We start from the raw sequence: 22,330 nt of genomic DNA on the forward strand, positions 1-22,330 counted from the left end.
CGCCACGGTGACAGGTCGACACAAACCATGGATCAAAGCAACACGTGCCTGAAACGCAAACGCATTGGCAGTGGACCACACAGACCCCTCCTGGCAGCTAAAGCGCAGATTACCCTCCTGTAAGCAGGGAGCTGCGGTGTCTGCGCTGAGGAGTCTGCACTGCGGGGTTTCTTCGGCTCGGCTAATTTGGTTAGTCCCGCATTAATCTCCCGGCCTCGGAGGCGGCCGGCGAGGTGAGCTCGCAGATGCAGCTGGCACCTGAGCAGGGTGGCCGGCTGCCCAGATTCACACCGCTGATTACATCAGAGAGGAGCGTGGCTCGCCGAGGACGGCCCCGAAGAATCAATGCACAATCACAGTAGGTGTAATAGTGTGGCTTTTCCCGTTTGGCCCAGCTTCAGTGGTGTTTAAAGCAGGCACCGGGTGCAGAGGTGGTGTTTTTCGCTCATGAAGTAAGAGGAAGATGATACATCCAGCAGACATTAGAATTCTTTGGCATTTTGGGAGCCCCAGTGAAGTGGCAGAGTTTGGCTGCTTCCCCACACATGCGCTTTCAGACTACAGCACAGATGCAGCACTGAGAGAGGAAACCAGGGCTCCTCCATCTGAATCTGTGTGAGAGCTAACCTCCATCAGAGCAGCTTTACCTGAACAGGAAGTGTACGGGTCTGTGTGTACGGGTCCGTGTGTGCGGGTCCGTGTGTACGGGTCCGTGTGTGCGGGTCTGTGTGTACGGGTCCGTCCCCTGGGGAAAGGCTGTTTGTCAGGCCTCTGTGTGGGATTGAGGCTGCTCTCTGCTGAAACTGGGGAAAGACAACAGGATTCAGAGCAGCATCAGCCCACAGACAGAGCAGGAGAGCAGAGGATGTGGTCTGGAATTTGCATATAATCGATTTGAGGCAATTTTGAGATTACCCCGACTTCTGAGCCAAGCTTTGCATCACAATGTCTTGCTTTCATGTGAAAAATGTTTTTTTCTCCCTCGGTAACATTGCAGAGGGCTATCTCATCAAGCATATTCCATAGAAATACAAAATAACTGTCAGTACCCTCACATCCACCCCTGATTATATATACATATCCTTTCCATACCAATACAGCCAGCCCCCACGCTAGGACAGGTGTGATGGAGATGGTCCAGCAATGCCTGCTGCAAGCCGATGAGCGCTTCCTCAACCGACTTACTGCCACAGTATGAGAGGAGATAAAAACTGATTTGTTCCTTGATTAGCGTTACATTGTTTGGTTGAGATTTAATGACTGCATGGACACAGCCTCCAGCATTCTGCATGCGGTCTGGCAGTTTCCATGTGTGCCTGAATTCAGAAGCAATTGCATTCTGTCTCACACAGTTACCACGCTGGCTGATGCTGCCGATTTTATTCTCAAATTAGGGATGTTTTATAACTCGCAGTGCTTGACCTCATTATATCTTTGAGCATTAAGGGTTTTTCCCCCAACAATTTTCACTTGATAACTTCATAAATGTTCAATAGATTAAATGTTAATAATTAATGTACGGCCAAGGATAAAAATGCTCACTGTGTTTCTGAGTGGAAACCCTTTAGAAACAGAGGGAACAGCAAACGGGTTCCCCTGGGCCCGGTTCCCCGGTTCCCCTGGGCCGGGCTCCTCTGGCCGGGCTCCCCTGGGCTGGGTTCCTCTGGGCTGGGTTCCCCTGGGCCCGGTTCCCCTGGGTGGGTTTTGGCAGGTGAGCTGACCTGGGGTAAGCAGTGAGTCATGCAGCAGATCCTTCACACTGTGTAGCTAACGTTTCCATTCTGAAACTGCATGTGGCAGGGCAATGTTATGTAATGCTTTTGAATATATATTTCCCACCTGAGTACAGTTTTACTCAGTTTTTCTAATTACAGTCTAATTACCAAGTAAAATTCCACAGGAATGAATCACTCACATTATAATATACATAACTAATTAAATTGTAGGAATTAAACAGCTGAAAATATAATAATGTATCTTGTTATGTTTTACATTTATTCATAACTTTGATAACATGAACCCAGTTGCATTTTTAGAAGTCTCCTGAATATCATTTAAAAGATCAAAAGGTGTATTTTGTAATACCCCTGTGCAGTTTCTTGTTTGTTAAATATGAGTGTGTATGAGAGTGTATCTCTAGCTGGAGACTGTATTTTAAAGAATTATTTGACATATCTGTTATTTGACATGTCAACATTGCCCATACTGAGGCAGGCTTGTGGCGGAGAACCTAATGAATATATATATGTGTAACTGTGGTGCAAACCATGATCCTGCTGTGAGTGACATGAAAAGGATTGAGCACAGGTGCGGGAGAGACTAGGATTCTCCACTGTGGTCTTAATCAATACAGGTTATAAAGTGTTGGTTTTTAAAAAATTCATTCACATACACAGCTTCGCAAGCTTAAACCACTTTACCAAGATCCCTGATCGCTGTTTTCTTTCACAAAATGTACAGGAGGGAGAGTAAAGTTTTCAGCTAGCCAGAACTCTCTGTAACACTGGCATTCAGCGCTGTCTGTAACTCTCCTAGCGTGCAGCGCTCTCTGCAACTCTCCTAGCAAGCGTGCAGCGCTATCTGTAGCTCTCCTAGCTAGCGTGCAGCACTATCTGTAGCTCTCCTAGCGTGCAGCGCTCTCTGTAACTCTCCTAGCTAGCGTGCAGCGCTGTCTGTAACTCTCCTAGCTAGCGCTGTCTGTAACTCTCCTAGCTAGCGTGCAGCGCTCTCTGTAGCTCTCCTAGCGTGCAGCGCTCTCTGTAGCTCTCCTAGCTAGCGTGCAGCGCTTTGTGGAATTGCACACCTGTGCCAGTCAGTGGGACTGTTTCTCCCTGCTGTGAGAGACTGTATTTAGCTAATTTGCATCAAATTACCTTCTCTGATCTGATTAGAGAGACAGGTCGTGACAGTGGTTATTTAGAGGAATCAGTTTTGAGGGAGTGTGGGAAGCATTACTTGCGCTTGGAGTATGCTGTGGGTTTAGGCTGAGTGAGACAGCCAGGCTGCCGTGGAGTCCGGGTACGCCACTGCATGCTGATAAAGTGTTGCCATATTCACAAAGACAGGATGGTATGAATTATGTTTGAGCACAGCTTTTATTGTTAAAGATTAATCAGGTCATCCTTTTAAATGGATTAATGGAATACCATCCAAACTGCTGTTTACATGCTTGCCTGGTATACATGATCAAGGACAAGTTATTGGATATTACTGGCAGTGAAGGTAATTGAAGCTTAAAATGAATAACTGCTCTCCAAAAGGCTTGTCTCGCATATTTAGTAAACTCCTTTCACCTGGGTGAACTGACAGTTAGGGTTATGCTTTTCTGCCTGCACTGTGTGGTAATGCATGTCCTGACAAAGGTCCATTTGGTGATAAGCAGGTTTCTAAAGCTGCTGAAAGAAAACTAGTGTGTCTGAAAGGCCAGTCAGTCTGAAGGCCAGTCGGTTTACATGCCTGCTTAAGGTGCATTCCACAGGTGCCAGGTTGGAGTAACATGTGCCCGGCTAAATTAAGGAAGCAGCATAAGCACAATCCTGTTCAGCTTCGTTTTAAATTGCGAGAATTGCAGATGTGGAGGGTCTGTCCTAATGGGTCGGTGTGATGGCACATGCATGCGCTTTCTGTCTGTCACAGCACAGAGGGAAAAGAGATAAAACCTCTCCCCTCTGAACACTCTAATAAAAGCATGTGGTTGTAAAATGGATTGCAATTTAAACATCGCAGATAAAAGCCTGCTGGCTCTTCGGGGTTTTGCAGGTCAGCGGTAAACACTTTATGACGATACAGAGTTGTGACAGCACAAATCTGGTGGTTGGATTAGTGGTAATAGGTTAGTTTGGCCTCTGACGTCCCTGACTCCTGCTGCGTCGGTGTTTCCTACAGTGACACTGCATTGCAAGGGTGGCATTAATGATTCAGTCTGTGCAGCTAGTTGCCCAACACTTCTGAATGCAGTTTTTATAAGTTGCTCTGGGAAAGAGCGTCTGCCAAATGAAGAAATGTGAAATATGAATGAAACATTGAAATGAAGTAACAGACTTTTCTCTAATTTCAGCAACAGCCAAATACTGACTAAAGTGGTGGTCCAGTTCCAGGAATGACTGTGGAGACATAGGGGTCTATTATATTCCGGATTCAGTCAAATTACTGTCAGTCTCTGCTGACACAGTCAGGGGAGGGGGTGGTAGTGTGGAGGGTTACCCTTTAGATATAAACTTGTTCAAACCTACAAATTTATTGGTGGCACACAATAGTTCACAGTTCAGATTTTTCCATTTGCTTTTATCTGTTGAAAAGCCTTATTTCTGTACTTCCTGAATGTCAGAGTACAGGATGTACATTCAGCTGCAACACCTATATATTCCCCTCTTTCCCCACCCAGCCTCTGTATCCATGACAACGCCCCTGTGACATTTCAGTCCTGTGTGATGCCCAGAGATTGCGAGACGTCTGACTGGTCGTCGTGGAGCCCTTGCTCCAAGACCTGCAGGGCAGCGGACCTGTCGCCGGGTTACCGGACCAGAACCCGCAGCCTGAGGCTCATTCCCATTGGTGGGGGCAGAGAGTGCCCCGCCCTTGAGGAAAAAGAAGCCTGCAACATCGTGGGAGACCTACTGCCGAAGTGTCCCAGGTAAACGTCAGCTCACACCGGGCTGAGCTGCACCTCTGAGACATGCCGACCGAAGGGGTGTCCATGAAACGAGGACAGGAGCTGTCTGCTACAAGGTGTCCTCACCTGAGCAATAACGCAGCATCAGTCTGACGAAGTCCCGCTAAAAGCAGCAGCTTGTTTAGAAACGTTTAGCAAGAGAGATTTATTAAAGCTCACGGCTTGTGTCTGATGAATAACTGTAGTCCCCTCATTAAGGCCTCTGTTTTGTTGCTTTCTGCTCAACAGCAGTTTTCATAGTCAGTGCTTTTTCATTCGTGTGCATTTTCTCAAAGGGCAAAAATGAATCAGTAAACAAGTATGGTACATGGGTTAGTATGGTACATGGGTTAGTGTGGTGTTTGGGTTAGTATGGTACATGGGTTAGTGTGGTGTTTGGGGTTGTTATGAGGCTTGAGGTAGTATGGTATTTAGGGTAGTATGGTACTTACGTTAATACGTGAAGTACATTTTCATTTCTTGAAATTAAATGATGCCAGATATTCCATCTGATTCCGATAAACGGTTAAACGGTTGGTGCACAATGAAGTAATTGCCCATAATCAGCCATAATCACTGATAATCACCGACAGCTATGTTTCTTATGGCAGTTCTGTTCTAAAACTAAAGTCAGAACTGGATATATTATTCCAGTTATAGTTCTCAGTGCTGTGTTTGATTGCTCCCCCTTTCCGGTGTCTGTCTGTATGTCTGACACCCCTCCGTCTGTATGTCCCCACACAGGCTGGCACTGTGTCCTACCAGTGTGCTGGCTCCAGGTGGTCTGGTTTGCTGGGGTTTGTTTTTGGCGTGGGGACCAGAGGCTGCAGCTGTTAACAGAAGGGTCTGCGTGTTCCTCCAGGTTTGTGTGGAAGAGCACGGATTGGGGCGACTGCCAGGTGGCCCCGCTACTCAGCCAGCAGGACCGACGCCATGACAACCTCAGCGCACTGTGCGGAGGCGGGATCCAGACCAGGGAAACATACTGCGTGCAGATCCCTGACGACAGCACTGCACACCGCGCTAAAGAGGGTATGCAACATTAACAGCCATTACAGCTGTAAACTGCCGGCATTACATGAACAGTTGTCTTCTCTGTATGTCAGACAGTGATGGCCCTTTAAGAGCAGGGCACTGTGGGATGGGCTATCTTTGGAAGCTTGACCAGTGAGCATCAGTGCTCTGGCTGGTGAAAGAGATTCAGAATGTCTCATATTCATTTTGTTTTATGGTATCACCCTCTTGGTGAGTCACTGCACTGGAGAGAGCTGATCTTAAGCCATCTGGTACACACCACTGTCCATCACAATGTTTCAGAGCCATGTAATGTTTGAACAGCATTCGAGAGGTTAAGAGGGAGTGGAATCCCTATTGATTCAAGCAGCAGTGCACATTTTATTTAAATTTCTCTCAATTTCTCACACGCTTTCCTGTTCATTTTAGGGGACCGGTCTCGTAATGCGGTGTGAGAAGGCAGAAATAACTCAATGCTTACTGCTCAGATTGGTTACTTAAAGATTGGAATGTCGCACATTGCTGTCTTGCTGAGCAGAGAGCTGAGTCTTATCTCAGCCAGCAGGAGACATGTGTCTCAGGTGTGTCCAGGGGAGTATCACACAAGTGCCACCTGAGCTGTGGAGGCAGGCCGGCAGTCGGTGTCCCCATCCCCAGGCCAGACACACTGCGGGGGAAAGGCTGCAGCATGTGTCTGAGTGGCTCTGAGCCGCGCTCTGACCCACAGTAATACAGACAGATCAGTGCCCCTGGTGGCTAATGACCTGAATTTATCCCAGCATACGGTCCATTGATTTTCCCTATAAAATATGTTAGAATGTAACACCTTTGGTACACACAGCCCATCTCCAGACAAACCTTATTCAGGGCTGTGGAACGACTTTCACGCTGAGTTCACCTAATTCCCATGGCTTTTATCCTGTCCTCTGGTTCAGTCAAACAGCTTTATGGTCTGTTCTTAAAGAGTGACCGCTGCCTCACTGAGTAACATCACCAGAGAGAGAGGAGGCCGAAGACACACGGCCTTTCCTTGTTTCTTTGAAAGCAACAGAGAAAGAGGCAGCAGAGACATGGAGCTGAGCTGCAGGGAGACAGTGAAAACGCACTGATCTGAGCGCAGAATGATAATGAGGGGACCTCCTTCTAATCCACAGCATTCCAAGATATAGAGTGAAAACGCACTGATCTGAGCGCAGAATGATAATGAGGGGACCTCCATCTAATCCACAGCATTCCAAGATATAGAGTGAAAACGCACTGATCTGAGCGTAGAATGATAACAAGGGGACCTCCTTCTAATCCACAGCATTCCAAGATATAGAGTGAAAACGCACTGATCTGAGCGCAGAATGATAACGAGGGGACCTCCTTCTAATCCACAGCATTCCAAGATATAGAGTGAAAACGCACTGATCTGAGCGCAGAATGATAACGAGGGGACCTCCTTCTAATCCACAGCATTCCAAGATATAGAGTGAAAACGCACTGATCTGAGCGCAGAATGATAACAAGGGGACCTCCTTCTAATCCACAGCATTCCAAGATATAGAGTGAAAACGCACTGATCTGAGCATAGAATAACAACGAGGGGACCTCCTTTTAATCAATGGCGTTCCGGGACGCAGATCAATGGGAGCCAGTGGAGATGTTCGCCTGCGACATGAGCTACTCAGCTCCCCGCTAATGCAAATGGATTACAGGCTGTAACAGATAACTCCGCTCGGAAAGCGGGGGAACAGCTAGTGTTCCTGAAGGAGTCAAGGGGTTGGAGGAATTGTGTAGCGATACTTCAAGCAGTGGCTTAAAGGGGGTTTTTTTGACAGTGTTGAACATGGAGATCATTACAGTTGGAGGAAAAATAAATTGAAAGACCTTTTAAATAAGTATGATCCAGACACTTGTTTGACTGCATGGGGTGATCAGGGTGCATCCTTGCAGATTTTAACGTCAGTGGTGATCCGCTGATCGATGATTTGGGAGAGAAAGCTGAGTGATGCATTTAATTTACAGTAGAATTTATGTTGTCTACCTTCAGATTTACCTTTTTGCTTTACTTACTTACTTGTGATCATGTCTGATTGTTTTTGCTGCATAGCGTTCATTTCAAAGCTGTCGTGGGAGCAGATATATTCATATTCATGTGAGTGTTTACTTTGAGCCAAGGAGTGGTGTCCTTTGCTGAATATCTCTCTCTCCCCCTTTCTCTCTCTCGCCCCCCCAGTGTCCCGCCCTGTGACTGGTTGGCTTTGTGAGGGCGACGCCCCCTCTGCTGTCCAGCCCTGCTCTGTCCCCTGTCCTGAGGAGTGCCAGGTCTCTGATTGGTCTGCCTGGGGGCCCTGTCTCCATGACAACTGCATGGACCCACAGGGGAGGAAAGGTGAGACAGAAAAGACACAGAAAAAACAAAAGAAACTCTGCATGTGTGGGTTTTACCCTGATCACATCCCGGTGGGAATGCTGTGGGGTCACAGTTTAAACGCTGTGTGGAAGTGTAGGTCAGGACTGAGGTTTAAAGACTCGGTGTGTGAGTGTAGGTCAGGACTGAGGTTTAAAGACTCTGTGTGTGAGTGTAGGTCAGGGCTGATGAGGGAATCGATGGGTATCAGCAGACACAGGTCCCCGCCCCCTCATGCAGGCATGTCTCCGGGGGGGTTCAGTTCTGAAAGACGAGGTGACCCCCCCCCCCCCCCCCCCCCCCCCCCGGCACTCTGATACAGCTAACTGACTGTGGACATGTTTGTTGACCTCATATCAGAGTGGGGGTAGGAGCACAGGTGTATCATCACACAGGAGCAGAGGGCTGTTCAGGGAAGGTGTGAGGAAGGAAAGGAAGAGGAAAGGTGTCTGTGTGTGGGGAGGAGGCAGGTTAGTGTTTACTATGCAGACACGTGTGTGTGGGTAACGGCAGAGTGAGTCTCCCATGCAGCTGATACACGTCGATATGCATCGCATCTTTGCAGTAATTATTCTGTAATTCAGATATAATGATTTCAGCTGTGGTTATTAACCCATGCTCTGAGCACTAATGGCTAATGCCAGAGGCCTAATTATCTGTCTGTCCATCTATCTCTGGTTATGCGTATACATATGTATATATACATGTATGTGTACTGTTTATAGCTGGATAGATTGATATTCATATTGACAGAAATGGCATGTTTCTGCTCAGATGCTGCCTGCAGGGCAATTGAGGATGCTCTTTGCAGTCCATCCTATAATTATTATTTAGCATGTTTGCCTAACTGCATTTACTAGGAAATGTCAATAAATATCTGAAAACAATTATGCTGGATGTACCAAACACACCAGGTCAACAGCTCTCATGTGGGCTAACCTCCAAACTCCTGGTACACTTTCCATATTTTTTGTTTTTGTTTTTCTCCTGCTGTTAACCCTTCGTTCGTTGGGTGTGCTGTAATAGTCTGCTCAGGCCCAGCCACGGGTAGCCCCAGCATGGGTAGCTGATGTTATCAGCCATGGTTGTTACTGTTTTTATATAGGCATCTGCCTATCCCAGTACATGAGAGTAGCTCACAGGCATCTGCCTATCCCAGTACATGAGAGCGGTGAAAGGAGGCGACCCCACCCAGTTTACCTACCCGTATCCCCAACAGGAAAGAGCCGTTTTGCACTGCTGCAGTGGGCTTCAGGTAGGCAGATAAGTTAGGTTTCAAACCCATAAAAGTCAGCCTGCACTCAAGACGAGGGCCTCACTGAGTGAGTCACTCAGAAGCCTGAGTTTTCTGTTTCTTATGGTTTCATTTTCTTTTCTTTTTACTTAATAGGCAAGTGTGGGAACTTCACAGGTATATTCTGAGTCTCGTCTCGGACAGGTTAGCTGCTAAGACGCCTGCAACACACAGCTCAGAGCAAAGCAGCTCCCGGCACACACGTGCACCAGGAAACACTCCACCTCGGCTGGCTGAACATGCTCGTACTCCTCTCTGAAGTCCTGCCTCAGTGGGGCTGTACGCTGTACTGCGTGTTTCCCACAGCTACATGTGCCGGTTCTGTACCCCGGAACCTACGTGACAGGCGTTTCTGCTTTGCCGAGCATAGACTCTGTGATAATGATCACCACCAACCGCAAACTCTCCCAGAAAAGCCTTTGATCAAAGCGAGGAGTCAGAGGCGTCTTTGTGTCTCTTCATGAATAAATCCGGCTTTATATTAATATAAGAACGTATTCACGGCTGCTTACTGATGCATTTTCTTCTTTATTCATTTCGCCTCATAATGGAGCCATTAGGCCTCCAAAAACAGAGTCTGCGGGGCTGGGTGATGCCGTGCAGATGCCGCACATCCCTGTCTGTCCTGCATTAATGTGGAGGAGAGGCTGGGAAGCTGTGCAGTGTGAACTCAGACGGCAGCTCTGACCCTGCCCTCTGGCCCAGTCTGGCTGGGGTGAGTGTGGCGTTCACAGAGAGAATCTCCATTATTCATGCCTCTCCTCAGTTTGGACAGGGGCAGGACTGCCCCCAGGTGCCCCCTGTAGGGGGCGCCGTCCCATACTGTCCCTGTGCTGGTGTCACATGCTGCGTTAAGGGCTGCTAATCGCTTAATCATTTATTATGTTTAAATGAAGTCTCGCCCTGGGGACCCGCAGGCCAAGTGTGTCATGTTGTGTCTGACCATATTAATGAATGCATTAAAAAGCTGATACAGGTATATCTCTAAATTAGCTTTCTCCTAACAGGTACACTCTCAAATTCAATTTAAATACCATGGAACTATGTCAAAAATGTTTGGGGGGAAAAAATTATACTATACCATACCATAACTGTACTATATTATGCCAATGATACTATACCAAATAGCAATACCAAATATAATATTACATTAGAGTTTGTAGTTTATGAGCTTCAGGTAAACAGTGGGGGAAATAAAGCGTCATGTCATCAGGCCTGGATGAATGAGACTGGAACGAATGAATGAATGAATGAATGAATGAATGGATCGGTGAATGGATGGATGGCTGAGTGGATGATGGATGGATGAAGGAATGAATGAACAAACAAATGAAGAAATGAGTTTTTATTTCGCCGGGTTGCTCACCCGCACTTGGATTGCTGACAGCTTATGAGCAAGCCAAGTGTGAGGTTTGAAGTGTTTGCCTTTCAGACAAATTGCAGTTATTTCCTACATGACTGGGCAAATCAAACAAATAAATATTTAGCCTTAATAGCCCCCCGCCCACCCTACCCCCGACAGTTCTCATCTCACACTGTTAAACTGACAGTGTTGTTGTACTGTCGGGAGTAGACGTGTTTGTGAGAGGGTTCAGACAGCGTGAGCGCTGTGGGGTTCATACTATGTGCTGCTCCACACCCACCTGTAGTCTTTTTCCATCCCTAACACGTCATTCACAGCCGGTAACTTCATCACACTGCCACAGATAATGAAATTATAGGATGGTAACACACATTCAAGAAATGTTTTCTTTGATATATTTATTCAAATTTTGAATATTCCCAGAATCTCCATAATGTCCTTTAAAAATGAAGGGGCATATCAATGAATATATTTACATAAATTATTATCTTAGGGTGCACTTATCTCTCCATACCTCCATGACCTACAAAGCTTACACATCTACATTATGCCTTTCCCATGTATGCAGATGGGTATTTACTGAAGCAATTTGGGTTAATCATAGTCATTACTGATATAATTACAATAATCAGAAGGCAGCCACACAAACACACAATGTATGTGTGTAACAAATGTGTATAAATAACTCTGTGAGTGTGTGTGTGACACACACACACACACACACACACATTATGCATACACATTTATTATAACATATTCTTTGTGACATATTCTTCATGTCACTGCAGAGGTAATGCTTCTGTATATATTTTGAATAGTGTATGCGGGAGTTGATGTGTTTGTGTGTGGACTGCATGCTTTAGAACTCCTCTAATGAAGCACAGCTCCGTCCCTGTTGCTGCCTCTGTGAGATTCATTAGGGGAAGCGCAGTATCAGCCTGCCGGCGGTGGAGGCCTGCAGCCGCAGCGCTCGCGCCTGGCCTCGGTGCAGCCGAGCGCGAGGCTAACGCCGCGAGCCGCCGCTAATCACCGCTAAAGCCCACATCACCGCCGTCAACGGCCGCACTGCAGTCAGGAGCCAGCAGGAGAAAAACGATCCCGCTCGGCCCCGGATCAAGGCCGGGCGCGAGGGGTGTGCCCGTGGAGCCGGCAGGGTGTTAGCGAGACGCTCTCAGATGCATTTTAAACGGATTACGCTGCTTTTATATGTTGCTCCGCTAACCTGCTCATCTTGCTGCAAAGCTTTGGGGAAAAAGGGAAAGAAACGGAGATTAATTCCACCTTGAGCAAGAAGAATGTTGGAAGAATGCAGCTCAAACTACAGCTCTCACTACTTTTTATTCACTCTATGGTAACAGGTGTCTGAAAGTGCAAGGAGCTCATGCTGGAGGGGACAGGTCTCACAGGTCGAAACCTTGTGCAGCTGTTCTGTGGGGTAGTGTAATGTCATGAAGAGAGGAAAAGGTGTGAGGTGTGTTACATGCTGCCAGACTTATGACTAGACTTATGTAACTTCCACACCCATTTACACCTGTGCTAAACCTGTTATTTCCCCAGGTCTGCAGTTGCATTTAGCGACGAGCTGAAGGGTTTTTGCTGTGGTACACAAAAGCAGTCGCAATGAAAGCTGCAGCCACACAGGAGCTCGCGGGGGAGATGAATGGGAGGGTGCGGCCTGCTGTGATTGGCTCTTCCTGATGACTCTGCCCAGGGAGTACCGTCGGGTCAGAGGGGTGCTGGGAGGTACCGCAGTCTTCCTCATGCCCCGACCTGCCCCCTGTCCCGCAGGGTTCAGACAGAGGAGACGGCTGGTGCTCCGGGAGCCGACGGGCGCGTCCCAGAGCTGCCCCCACCTGACCGAGTCCATGCCCTGCGAGGATCCCGCCTGCTTCCTGTGGCATGTGACGGAGGAGCAGCCCTGCACCCCCAAAAAGGAGCCGTGCGGCCCGGGAACCCGAAACCAGAGCGCCGCCTGCATCCACGCCCAAGGTTAGACACCAACCCCCACCCCTCACATGACACCCACACGAGCAGAGGAGCAGAATGGGCAGACAGAGTGAAATTACTGGCCTTCCTCACCCCCCACGCTGCCGCCACGCCGCCTGTCACATCCCATAAGTGGGCCCATTGTGCTGTGGCTCTCAGCTCGTAGCGAGGCATATGATATCTGATTAAAACTCAGAATCTGGGTTTCTAATCTCTCGCCTTGTCTCCGCGCTTTGTAGACCCACCGCAGTTATATCTGAGTCTCGTGCCTTTTATTATTCTGCCAGGACAGATTATGTATATATCCGCTGTGCAGACAGCTGACGATCCAGATGAATTATTCCATAATGTGCTTGATGAAGTCGGACGCGGCGTCTGAGATGAGTGATGACGAGGGGGTGAAATGGTGCGGAAGGATCCGTGCGCTCGGCTTTTCTTTGCGTGCCGCTCGGCGTGTTAACCAGACCGTTTGTTTATGTTTACGTCCTGTAATCAGACATGTAGCAGCAGTGAATCTGTCAGATGAGGAATTCAGAATCAGAGTCTGAAAGGGGTCGAGGCTCGACACACACTCTCCCTGACATCTCATCTGCGGCTGGATTAGATTCTTTGAGGGGCTGATTTCAGGTACAGCACACTCGGGCCAGCAGATGAGGCTCCTGTCGGGAGACCCAGGCCGTCTGGTCTGGCCTGACGTCCTCTAGGAATGAGGTGAAGCCTCTCTCTCACGCACACGGTTTCCTGCATATCCTGCACATGTGGCCCCACTGGAGCACGATTTGTGGATGAATCAAACAGATATTTATAGATCAAAGAAGTGTGAGAGGCAGGGAAGGAGAAGAGAGTGAGATAAGTAAGACACAGGTAATGATAGCTATTACCGTCACAATTAGCCTCCTGATTACTGTAATTACACCACTAATGATTATGATTAAATTGGACATGAAGTGTTGTAGATAAATTGTGAGTGGATTGTGTGCCCATTTGTGCTGGAGAGACCCTCTTTCAGGCTATGGGTTGTGCAGCAGGTGATTTGTGCTGTGTGTGATCTGTGCTCTGAGTTTCCTGAAAAGACTGCAGTGTTTTAGCTCTAATGAGCCTGGGAGAGGAATGCTTTTGAATCTGTGCTGTTGAATTTCTCCAGGTAACTGGGAAAGATTGACTGACACTGTGTGTGTGTGTGTGTGTGTGTGTGTGCGTGTGCGTGTGTGCGTGTACCTGTGTGTGTCTGTGTGTGTCTCTGTCTGTGCGTATGCATGTCTTCATGTGTGTGCGCAGATTTACACGTGTCTGTGTCTGTGCGTGCGTGCATGCGTGTGTCTGTGTGTGTGCATGTGTGTGCAGAGAAGACACACGCATGTGTGTCTTTTCTACATTCTGGACTTGAAGTGGGTCCTTGGTAAAAAGTAATCTTCAGGGAGGAGAGCAGTAATGGTCCAGAGGCTCTGGGAGAGACAGAAATGTCATCCGCAGCGGAAGGCTGCTGGTGGAACCTGTCCATGCTGACAGACACGGGCAATTTGCACCCACACTCCGCGCCTGTGCTGGAGTCCCGGCCCAGCCTTCACACCCCTCTGCCTTCATTCTGCACCGCAATCTTCCCGGAACATGTGTGGGCTGCAGCTCTCTGATTAAACCTCTAATACTGCTAGAACAAAAAGTTTTACCTGCGTGTGCTGAAGGATAGGATTCAGCACTGATTTGCAGTATTGACTTTTTGCTCAATTTAAAAAGAGGGGCAGGTAAGAGGTTCAGGTTTAATTTATCTGTCTGTTCATATTGTATGAGGCGGTAGATTAGTCAGACAGAAGAAAAGGCCTCTGTGCTGGGCAGCGTGAGGCTGTAAAGCCTGAGGAAAATAACCACGTTTTTTTATTCATTTCACTAACTTTAAATTTGACTTATCAGATGTTTTCCCTCCCTCCATTTTGAAAGCCTTTATGGATTTTTATCAGCTTTCCTTTTGACCATTCTGAGAGCACTGTGAACAGATTCATCACTTTATGTATGGTCAGTTCAGCCATTTTTCGGTCAGATTTGGTGGTATCTTTTTCAGTACACATTACTATGGTGTACACCTGTTATCAAGCTCTTGTGTCATCTTGGAGACCTTCTATCTCCATGTGCAAATGGAGAGAATATGTTGCCTCTGTTTTTGGCATAAATGAATTCCTCAGGTGCGTCAGGTGAGCAGAGCTAACGCACCCCCTGCTTGCAGGACTACATCACCTGGAGCATCACCTGGTGAATGTCTGGTGCTGTGCGTTTGAGTGTCCGCAGTGCTATCCCCCACTCCTAAGCTGGGCTCGTTGCTCTTGAGCCAGCAGCACTGCCAGCTTTGTGCTGCTGGAGTTTTATTTCAGCTCTCACGCTGCAGGGCTCACATTAAACGCATCCACACAGCCATTTATCTCTAACTTTGAAAAACGAGTTGGAGCAACTTTATTCACTGCCCACACAAGGTTTTTAATTTATTTCAGTGGCCACTGAAGGCAGGGTGCTGAGTCTGTAGCAAAAGCAAATGATGGCTTGTAAAATCCAGCACTCCAAAGGTAACGATGAAGCGTTTGGCTGCTGGGGAAAATGTGTGTCCGAGCACCTTTCGCTTGTGATAAATCTTTGAACGTTTGTAGAGTTTATTCTCTCTCCCTGGGTCATTGTTACAAACATTTCAATGGTGCTGCTGTGGCCCACTGCTCATCACAGTGAGACCGAGCTGAGTCTGGCTGTCCTCGGTAGGGTGTTTTCCACAGAGAGACATTGCCGTGTTTGACTGCAGCAATACAGAGGGAGAATGGACAGCTAATCCTCAGAGTCTGCCAGTCCTGCCAGCCGGCTAAATGCCAGCCACGCCTTCCCATTTGCCTGTTCTGCCATGCTGTACCAAGGGCACTGACCGCGCCCGTGGTGTTTCTGAAGCGTAAATGAGGAGTGGCAACTTCCATTTTCTAAACTCAGTGGAACCGTGGCAGACACACCAAGCCTTCCGGATCCAAATAGCCCCCGAGTCACTTCAGAAACATTCAGTTTGTTCATTACCTGAGCCTCCGACCTGCAAATATTCTGTCTTTTCATTACCTGCATGTTTCTATGTTTTCATTACCTGGGCCTGTGAGCTATGTGTTCTGTCTGTTCATTACCTGTGAGCTATGTGTTCTGTCTGTTCATTACCTGTGAGCTATGTGTTCTGTCTGTTCATTACCTGTGAGCTATGTGTTCTGTCTGTTCATTATCTGTGAGCTATGTGTTCTGTCTGTTCATTATCTGTGAGCTATGTGTTCTGTCTGTTCATTACCTGTGAGCTATGTGTTCTGTCTGTTCATTACCTGTGAGCTATGTGTTCTGTCTGTTCATTATCTGTGAGCTATGTGTTCTGTCTGTTCATTATCTGTGAGCTATGTGTTCTGTCTGTTCATTACCTGTGAGCTATGTGTTCTGTCTGTTCATTACCTGTGAGCTATGTGTTCTGTCTGTTCATTACCTGTGAGCTATGTGTTCTGTCTGTTCATTACCTGTGAGCTATGTGTTCTGTCTGTTCATTACCTGTGAGCTATGTGTTCTGTCTGTTCATTACCTGTGAGCTATGTGTTCTGTCTGTTCATTACCTGTGAGCTATGTGTTCTGTCTGTTCATTACCTGTGCCTCAGACTTGTGTGGGTCTTTTTGCTTTCTCCTGTAATACATTCTATTTTTCACTGAAGTGTCCAGTCGTACTCGATTGAAGAGTAAACTGTTCCTGGCGGTGAGGTGATAACTTTTTTTTCCCTCATTCCAAACTAGATTCCCTCACAGAGGCAACTGAATCTGCTCCTTTACGCATTCCTGTTCTCTGTCTGCGGTTACTCATGGTACTTGGTGTTTATCAGTAATGGCCCGGTAAGATGCTGCTATTGTTGCTTAATGGATAGCGCATACAGCTCATGCATGGTGATGATTTGCCAATTAATTGCAATTGGCAAATTGCAAAAAAGAGTAAATTTGTCGGTCCTCTCCTGTCTGCAGGACACCTGTATGTTTATAGCTGTCTGGGAAAACAGTTCACAAGGTGACAATATGATTGGTCACAAGCAGTTTTAAGACAGCACTTATTAGGACATGAAACCACCAGCAGCATGCTATGGCTCTTTTCAGTTCATTTAAATGGAGATCATAACTGTCTCAGCTGTATACTCTGCAAAGACAGCCACTCTGACGGTGAGCTGTTATGCCACACAGGTCGTGGATGCTGAACGGAATCCCCAGGGAGCTGTGCAGCAGATACGCAGAGTTTGCAGCTTCTGACGTGTGAAACATGCAGACACTCCTCCCAGCAGGCCCCTCATCATGTAAGAATCAGCAGGCCTGAGCTCAGAGATGCTGAGTGAGGTGCTGGAGAGCTCAAAGATGCTGAATGGGGTGCTGGAGAGCTCAGAGATGCTGAGTGAGTGCTGCTGATAGCCCCTTTAGTGACAAAGGCTGCAGAACCTGCTAACGCATCACAAGGAGAGATGTCAGTCAGGGGGAAGGAGAGGAGGGCACTGTCCAAGAGCAGGGGGAACCACACACTCCAAACTGTGCTGCACAGGCGTTAGTCCAGGCTGTGAAGCTGCGCAGAGGGGCAGTGGCAAACTGTGCTGGGAGCATCTTGTATCACCTGTAACACCTGTATCACCTACTATCGCCTGTATCACATTCTATCACCTGTATCACCTACTATCACCTGTATCACCTTCTATCACCTGTATCACCTGTATCACTTACTATCGCCTGTATCACCTTCTATCACCTGTATCACCTGTATCACCTACTATCACCTTCTATCACCTTCTATCACCTGTATCACCTACTATCGCCTGTATCACCTTCTATCACCTGTATCACATGTATCACCTTCTATCACCTGTATCACCTGTATCACCTGTATCACCTTCTATCACCTGTATCACCTGTATCACCTACTATCGCCTGTATCACCTTCTATCACCTGTATCACCTGTATCACCTTCTATCACCTGTATCACCTGTATCACCTTCTATCACCTGTATCACCTACTATCGCCTGTATCACCTTCTATCACCTGTATCACCTGTATCACCTTCTATCACCTTCTATCACCTGTATCACCTACTATCGCCTGTATCACCTTCTATCACCTGTATCACCTGTATCAGTCAGAAGGGAAGGAGGTCATGCCTGGCTGCTGCGCTTAGTCATTCAGACCACAGCAGAGAGGAGAGGAGTGTGATACGCTCTAACAAGCCGTTCTTCAGCCCGTTCTCTGTGAATGCCTGTCCCTGCCTCCTCAATGGTGATCACTGTTAATAAAAAACGCTAAGCTGAGTTCCTTAGACCACAGGCGAGACGTTACTGCAGAAACGGCAGGCTCTACAGCCCAGAGGAGACCACAGACGGGCTGGCACTTCAAACAAGCTGCAGAAACACAGAGACAACACATTCCCACTGCGGAGTGCTGGAATTTCAGGATGGTTACATTTTCTGCTCTGTGATTGGATGAGAGGTAGTAAGACCAGGTTCAATCGGAGGAGACCAACAGTGTTGGAATCATATTCAACAGGATGAGGTTACTACAATTGACCAGAAAACTTGACCATGCTTACCTACTTGACCCCTCTTACTCAGTGTCCCTGGAGTGGTTGCGGATATGCTGATGCACACAAATATTAATTATTTGATATTAGTGATATTACATGTCTGAAACATTACATAAGGACATTTTTTCCCATCTAGCTGTGAGAATAATCTGTTCTTGTAAATCCTGCTGTTCCATTCACTAAACATTGAATAATAAAAGTTTCTGTGATTAACGAGCTTCTCAGAGGACACGTGAATGATAGTGTATGTGAAGTACGCTGTAGCTTACATTACGTCCAGCCTATTGTGTTGTTTTAGTCTATTTTAAAAAAATAAATAAATAAAAATTAGTATTCTTGCATAACATTTTTCTTCAATTCAATGACTGGCAAACTGCCATGATGTTGTATAAGTAATGAAGAAAAATAACATTTTAATTTTGGTATTTAATAGTGGTATTTTATACCATTATTATTTTTTATATATAATTTGAGTAAAATTATTCCCTATTTACCTCATATTATGATAGCTGCCCTTTAATAAATTACGCGGCCATGGAGACTGTTTCATTCACGCACGCATTAATATGCAGGATTAGCGTCAAGTTGCAACAACTGCCGATACTTTTTGCTGGCACATTTTTCTGAAGTCAGCTGCAGAGCTGAAGAGAGGATAGCCTCCTTAGTCAGTGCTTTGATCATCTGCTGAAGCCTCTGCCTCTCTGACTGGCATTTCCAGGGTTATTTCTGCAGCGCTGACAACCGCTCCAAACCCCCGCTGACTGCAGGCTAATTCAGTAATAGTCAGAGCCCCGGGAGTTATCAACCACAGAATCTCCTTGTAATTATAGCTAATGTCAAAACGGGGACCTCTGGCATTGATAGATAGGAGACTGAACAAGCAACAGGCGGAGATGTGCTAGAAAATCAATTTTCAACATGTGAAAAATGAAACAGATTTGCCATTATTTTCTATATATTTATTTATTTTTTATCTGAGCTGCACTTGTGGCTGATTAAACTCTTCATCACTCTGATGATATTTCACATTCTGAGCGCGAGAGATTCCTTCCCAAGGTTACCTTCCACATAAAACACAATCAGACGCTGCGCAATAACGCTGCTTTCAGCCGCTTTCTCTTCACGGCAGAGTTCAAGTCCAGGTTGTTTAAATGTTGATGGCAGCGCTAACGGATTTTAGGGTGTCTGTCGTCTTTGTTAATAACCCCCTAATGCCATTAGTTCCCTACTGTGCAGAGTCAAATGGCAGAGCAGTTTATTGATATATGCATATTCTTAAATCCATTTAGGAACCGAACCACAGCTCCTGCATGCCAAGCTGCCGTCGGTGGTTTTGAAGTCTTGTTTTCAGACAGATTAGTATGAATTTACCTGGGATTAGTAGGACACCATTAAAAGGGATTGCTTGATTGTTTCGCGGTAATTTGATTTTCTGTCCCTTATGTGGAACTGTCATTGGACCTCCTTTTGTTGGAATGTAAATCAAACATGAACATAATCAGGTTAGGTTAGGTTGGGTCGGTTGGGGGTTGATCTGAAAAAACATGGTACACTCGCTGTCCTCGCTGCTTCCGTATGTTACTGTCTTTGTGGTGCGCAGCCAGGTACATCTGAGTGCGCAGATTCCTCAGATGAAAGTATTCTTCCGCAAGGCTGGATGTAAACCCAATAACGTGTGTACAGGGGCAGGAAGGGGAACAGAAGAACCATTTGCATTTCCACCGCATCCTATAGCTTTCTGCCTTTCTGTTGCATCGTCTCTCTTTGGTATCGGTTGTCAGCTGTCAGTTAATAATTGAGCTGTGAGAGCAGCGCTGAGCGCTGAGGCATCTCACCGCGAGTGGACAGGTCTTCCAGCGCACCGCCGGAGGACTGTTATTATTCTATTTCTCATGAAAATGCGCAGCGCTTCGCTGCTCGCAAAAGCACCGCTCCTCGAAATGTTCTTTCACCTCCAAAAGCACAACCTCTGTGAGACGAGGTCAGGTCGGTGTGTGGGAGAGAAAGCGGGGGTCAGCCCGGGATCACACTGCGGTTGTGGTACATGTTGGCGAAAGCTGCGGCGTCGGGTGCGCTCGAATTTAATGCAGGAAACCCTCGGGGCGCAATCCGTTTGCACACGCCTGCACATCCAGAACCGGAGTTCTGCCTTTACTGCACAACACGCTCAACAACTAGGAATCTTTCATTTTAATAACATCTTTTTACCGCATTTATTATTGTAATTTAAATCAGTCCATCCGCTTTTATGGTGCTGTGTAGAATTGATCTGTCCGGAGCTGTGTTACGAGGCACTAATTCCTGAAGGAAGTGAGAGTGAGCGACGGAAAGAAACAGAAAGGCTATTACTGCAAAAGGTGATGGTGATAAACCAGGAATACGCTGAAAGCTGGGCTGTTAAACACGTGCGTCATTCTGCCATGACATATGTAAAGTGAAATGGATTTTTTGCTCAAGGCAAATGGTAAACACTGCATTTTAATATCATGCATCTGAAACATGTATTCATCTGTATTCCGTAACCCTGGAAACATCCGAATGTTCTCTTTAGGGTTCGAGGTTTATTTCGATTTTTATTCTACTCGATTGTTAAAGAAGCTGTAATACGTGGCATTGTCGCTTATCCTTACTCCTAATAACAGCGGAAAATGTGCAACAAATGCCTTCTCTTCCTTCCTTCCAGTGTCGTTTGTTGTTTTTGAAAATTTTTTGGAAGTTTATGTTTTTTATGAATTTTTACACCCCCAGTTTCTCCCAGCTACCACATTTAGCATCTGTAATTTTATTAGCATCTTAATAAATCCATTAGTTACAATGCTGGGGAGCTACAGTAACATCTGGTCATGAATTCATTTGATCCTTAGAATACATTTTAAAGGAGCGAAACCCAAAATTCACCTGATTTCTTTAAACTCATATTAAGACATGATGTTGTAGAGTGTGTTTGAAAAGGGAATGTATCTGTAGTGTCTTCATGGGTTTTTAAGCTAAGCTTCGGGTTTTGAGCTGATACCATTGCTACGTTTTGTGTAGGTTAAAATCTGGAAAAGATAAACATCCACACAGAAGGAGAAATAGATAGTAAATTAAAAACGAGGAGGCTGAAATGGCTGTATGTAGGATTGAAATGACTGTGCTCTTTGGGGACCCGGTCGTGGGGTCAGTGGGACCGGCACAACAGGGAGTTAGCTCTCTGGAAGGTTCCTCTTCTTTCTGAGTTTCAGTGAATATTCTGCATATTCTACAGGACATAATTAGGAGTAATTGTTCATTACAGGCCTGGACCCACCTGTGGAAATCTAATGCAGATTAATCACAGAGTCCCTCCCAGACACCCCCCCCCCCCCCCCCCCCCCACACACTCACACACACACACCAGCCCCTGCAGAGAGAGAGGGCTTGCAGAGCTAAATGGCTCGTCCATGCAGATGCCCGGTCTCTGGGCGTGTTGTAATTATCTCGGCAGGCGACCCAGCCGGACGGCGCATTAGCCGGCCGCTCTGCTCCGGGCAGCAGACGCTGGGCTCGGCGGTGTGAGGAACGGGCTGGCGGCTGCAGCGGCAGCGTCGTGCTGGGGGAGGTGCGCTCTCCGCTGCGTTTCCGCGGCAGGGTTCTGCCTGCAGAGCTGTGGGTGGTGGCACAGTGATCCATTTCTCCCCGGCGCTCCCCGGCTCTCCCCGGCTCTCAGAGCGGCAGCTATTGTAGCGCGGGATCAATGAGAGAGGCGGTAATCTGCAGGGTGACCTTTGCACAGGGCTGCCCATAAGCACCCTCCGGCTGCACCGCTTCTGAGGAGCTCTCAGACCCAGGCCCCCTTCCGAGAGCCCCGGCAATCATGCCTGCTTCCCTGCAGAGTCAAACGGGGACTCCACTACAGTCTGAGAGACATGCATGCGCAGTGTGTGAGATGTGCTGCAGCTTCTGTGAGGTGCTGTGTTTATGGAATTCTCACTGGAGATTTGTATGCCTTTAGGTTCATGAAATTATTTAAATGTTTTCCTTGATATTAATAGATGCACTCTTAATATGCAGTAT

The 22,330-nt window shown here is 47.0% G+C and overlaps 1 protein-coding gene across 1 annotated transcript in view; it reads left to right on the forward strand.

The window, feature by feature from the left end:
• Window positions 1-22,330, forward strand: part of LOC118788758 (thrombospondin type-1 domain-containing protein 7B-like) — a 221,818-nt gene that overhangs the window by 134,314 nt on the left and 65,174 nt on the right. The window contains exons 7-10 of the mRNA XM_036544791.1: window positions 4,385-4,633; window positions 5,514-5,683; window positions 7,887-8,042; window positions 12,506-12,706. Coding sequence (XP_036400684.1) covers window positions 4,385-4,633; window positions 5,514-5,683; window positions 7,887-8,042; window positions 12,506-12,706 — 776 coding nt within the window. The remainder of the gene's footprint in view (window positions 1-4,384; window positions 4,634-5,513; window positions 5,684-7,886; window positions 8,043-12,505; window positions 12,707-22,330) is intronic.

The sequence above is a fragment of the Megalops cyprinoides genome, chromosome 14, assembly GCF_013368585.1.
Source record: "Megalops cyprinoides isolate fMegCyp1 chromosome 14, fMegCyp1.pri, whole genome shotgun sequence".
NCBI classification, from domain to species: domain Eukaryota; kingdom Metazoa; phylum Chordata; class Actinopteri; order Elopiformes; family Megalopidae; genus Megalops; species Megalops cyprinoides.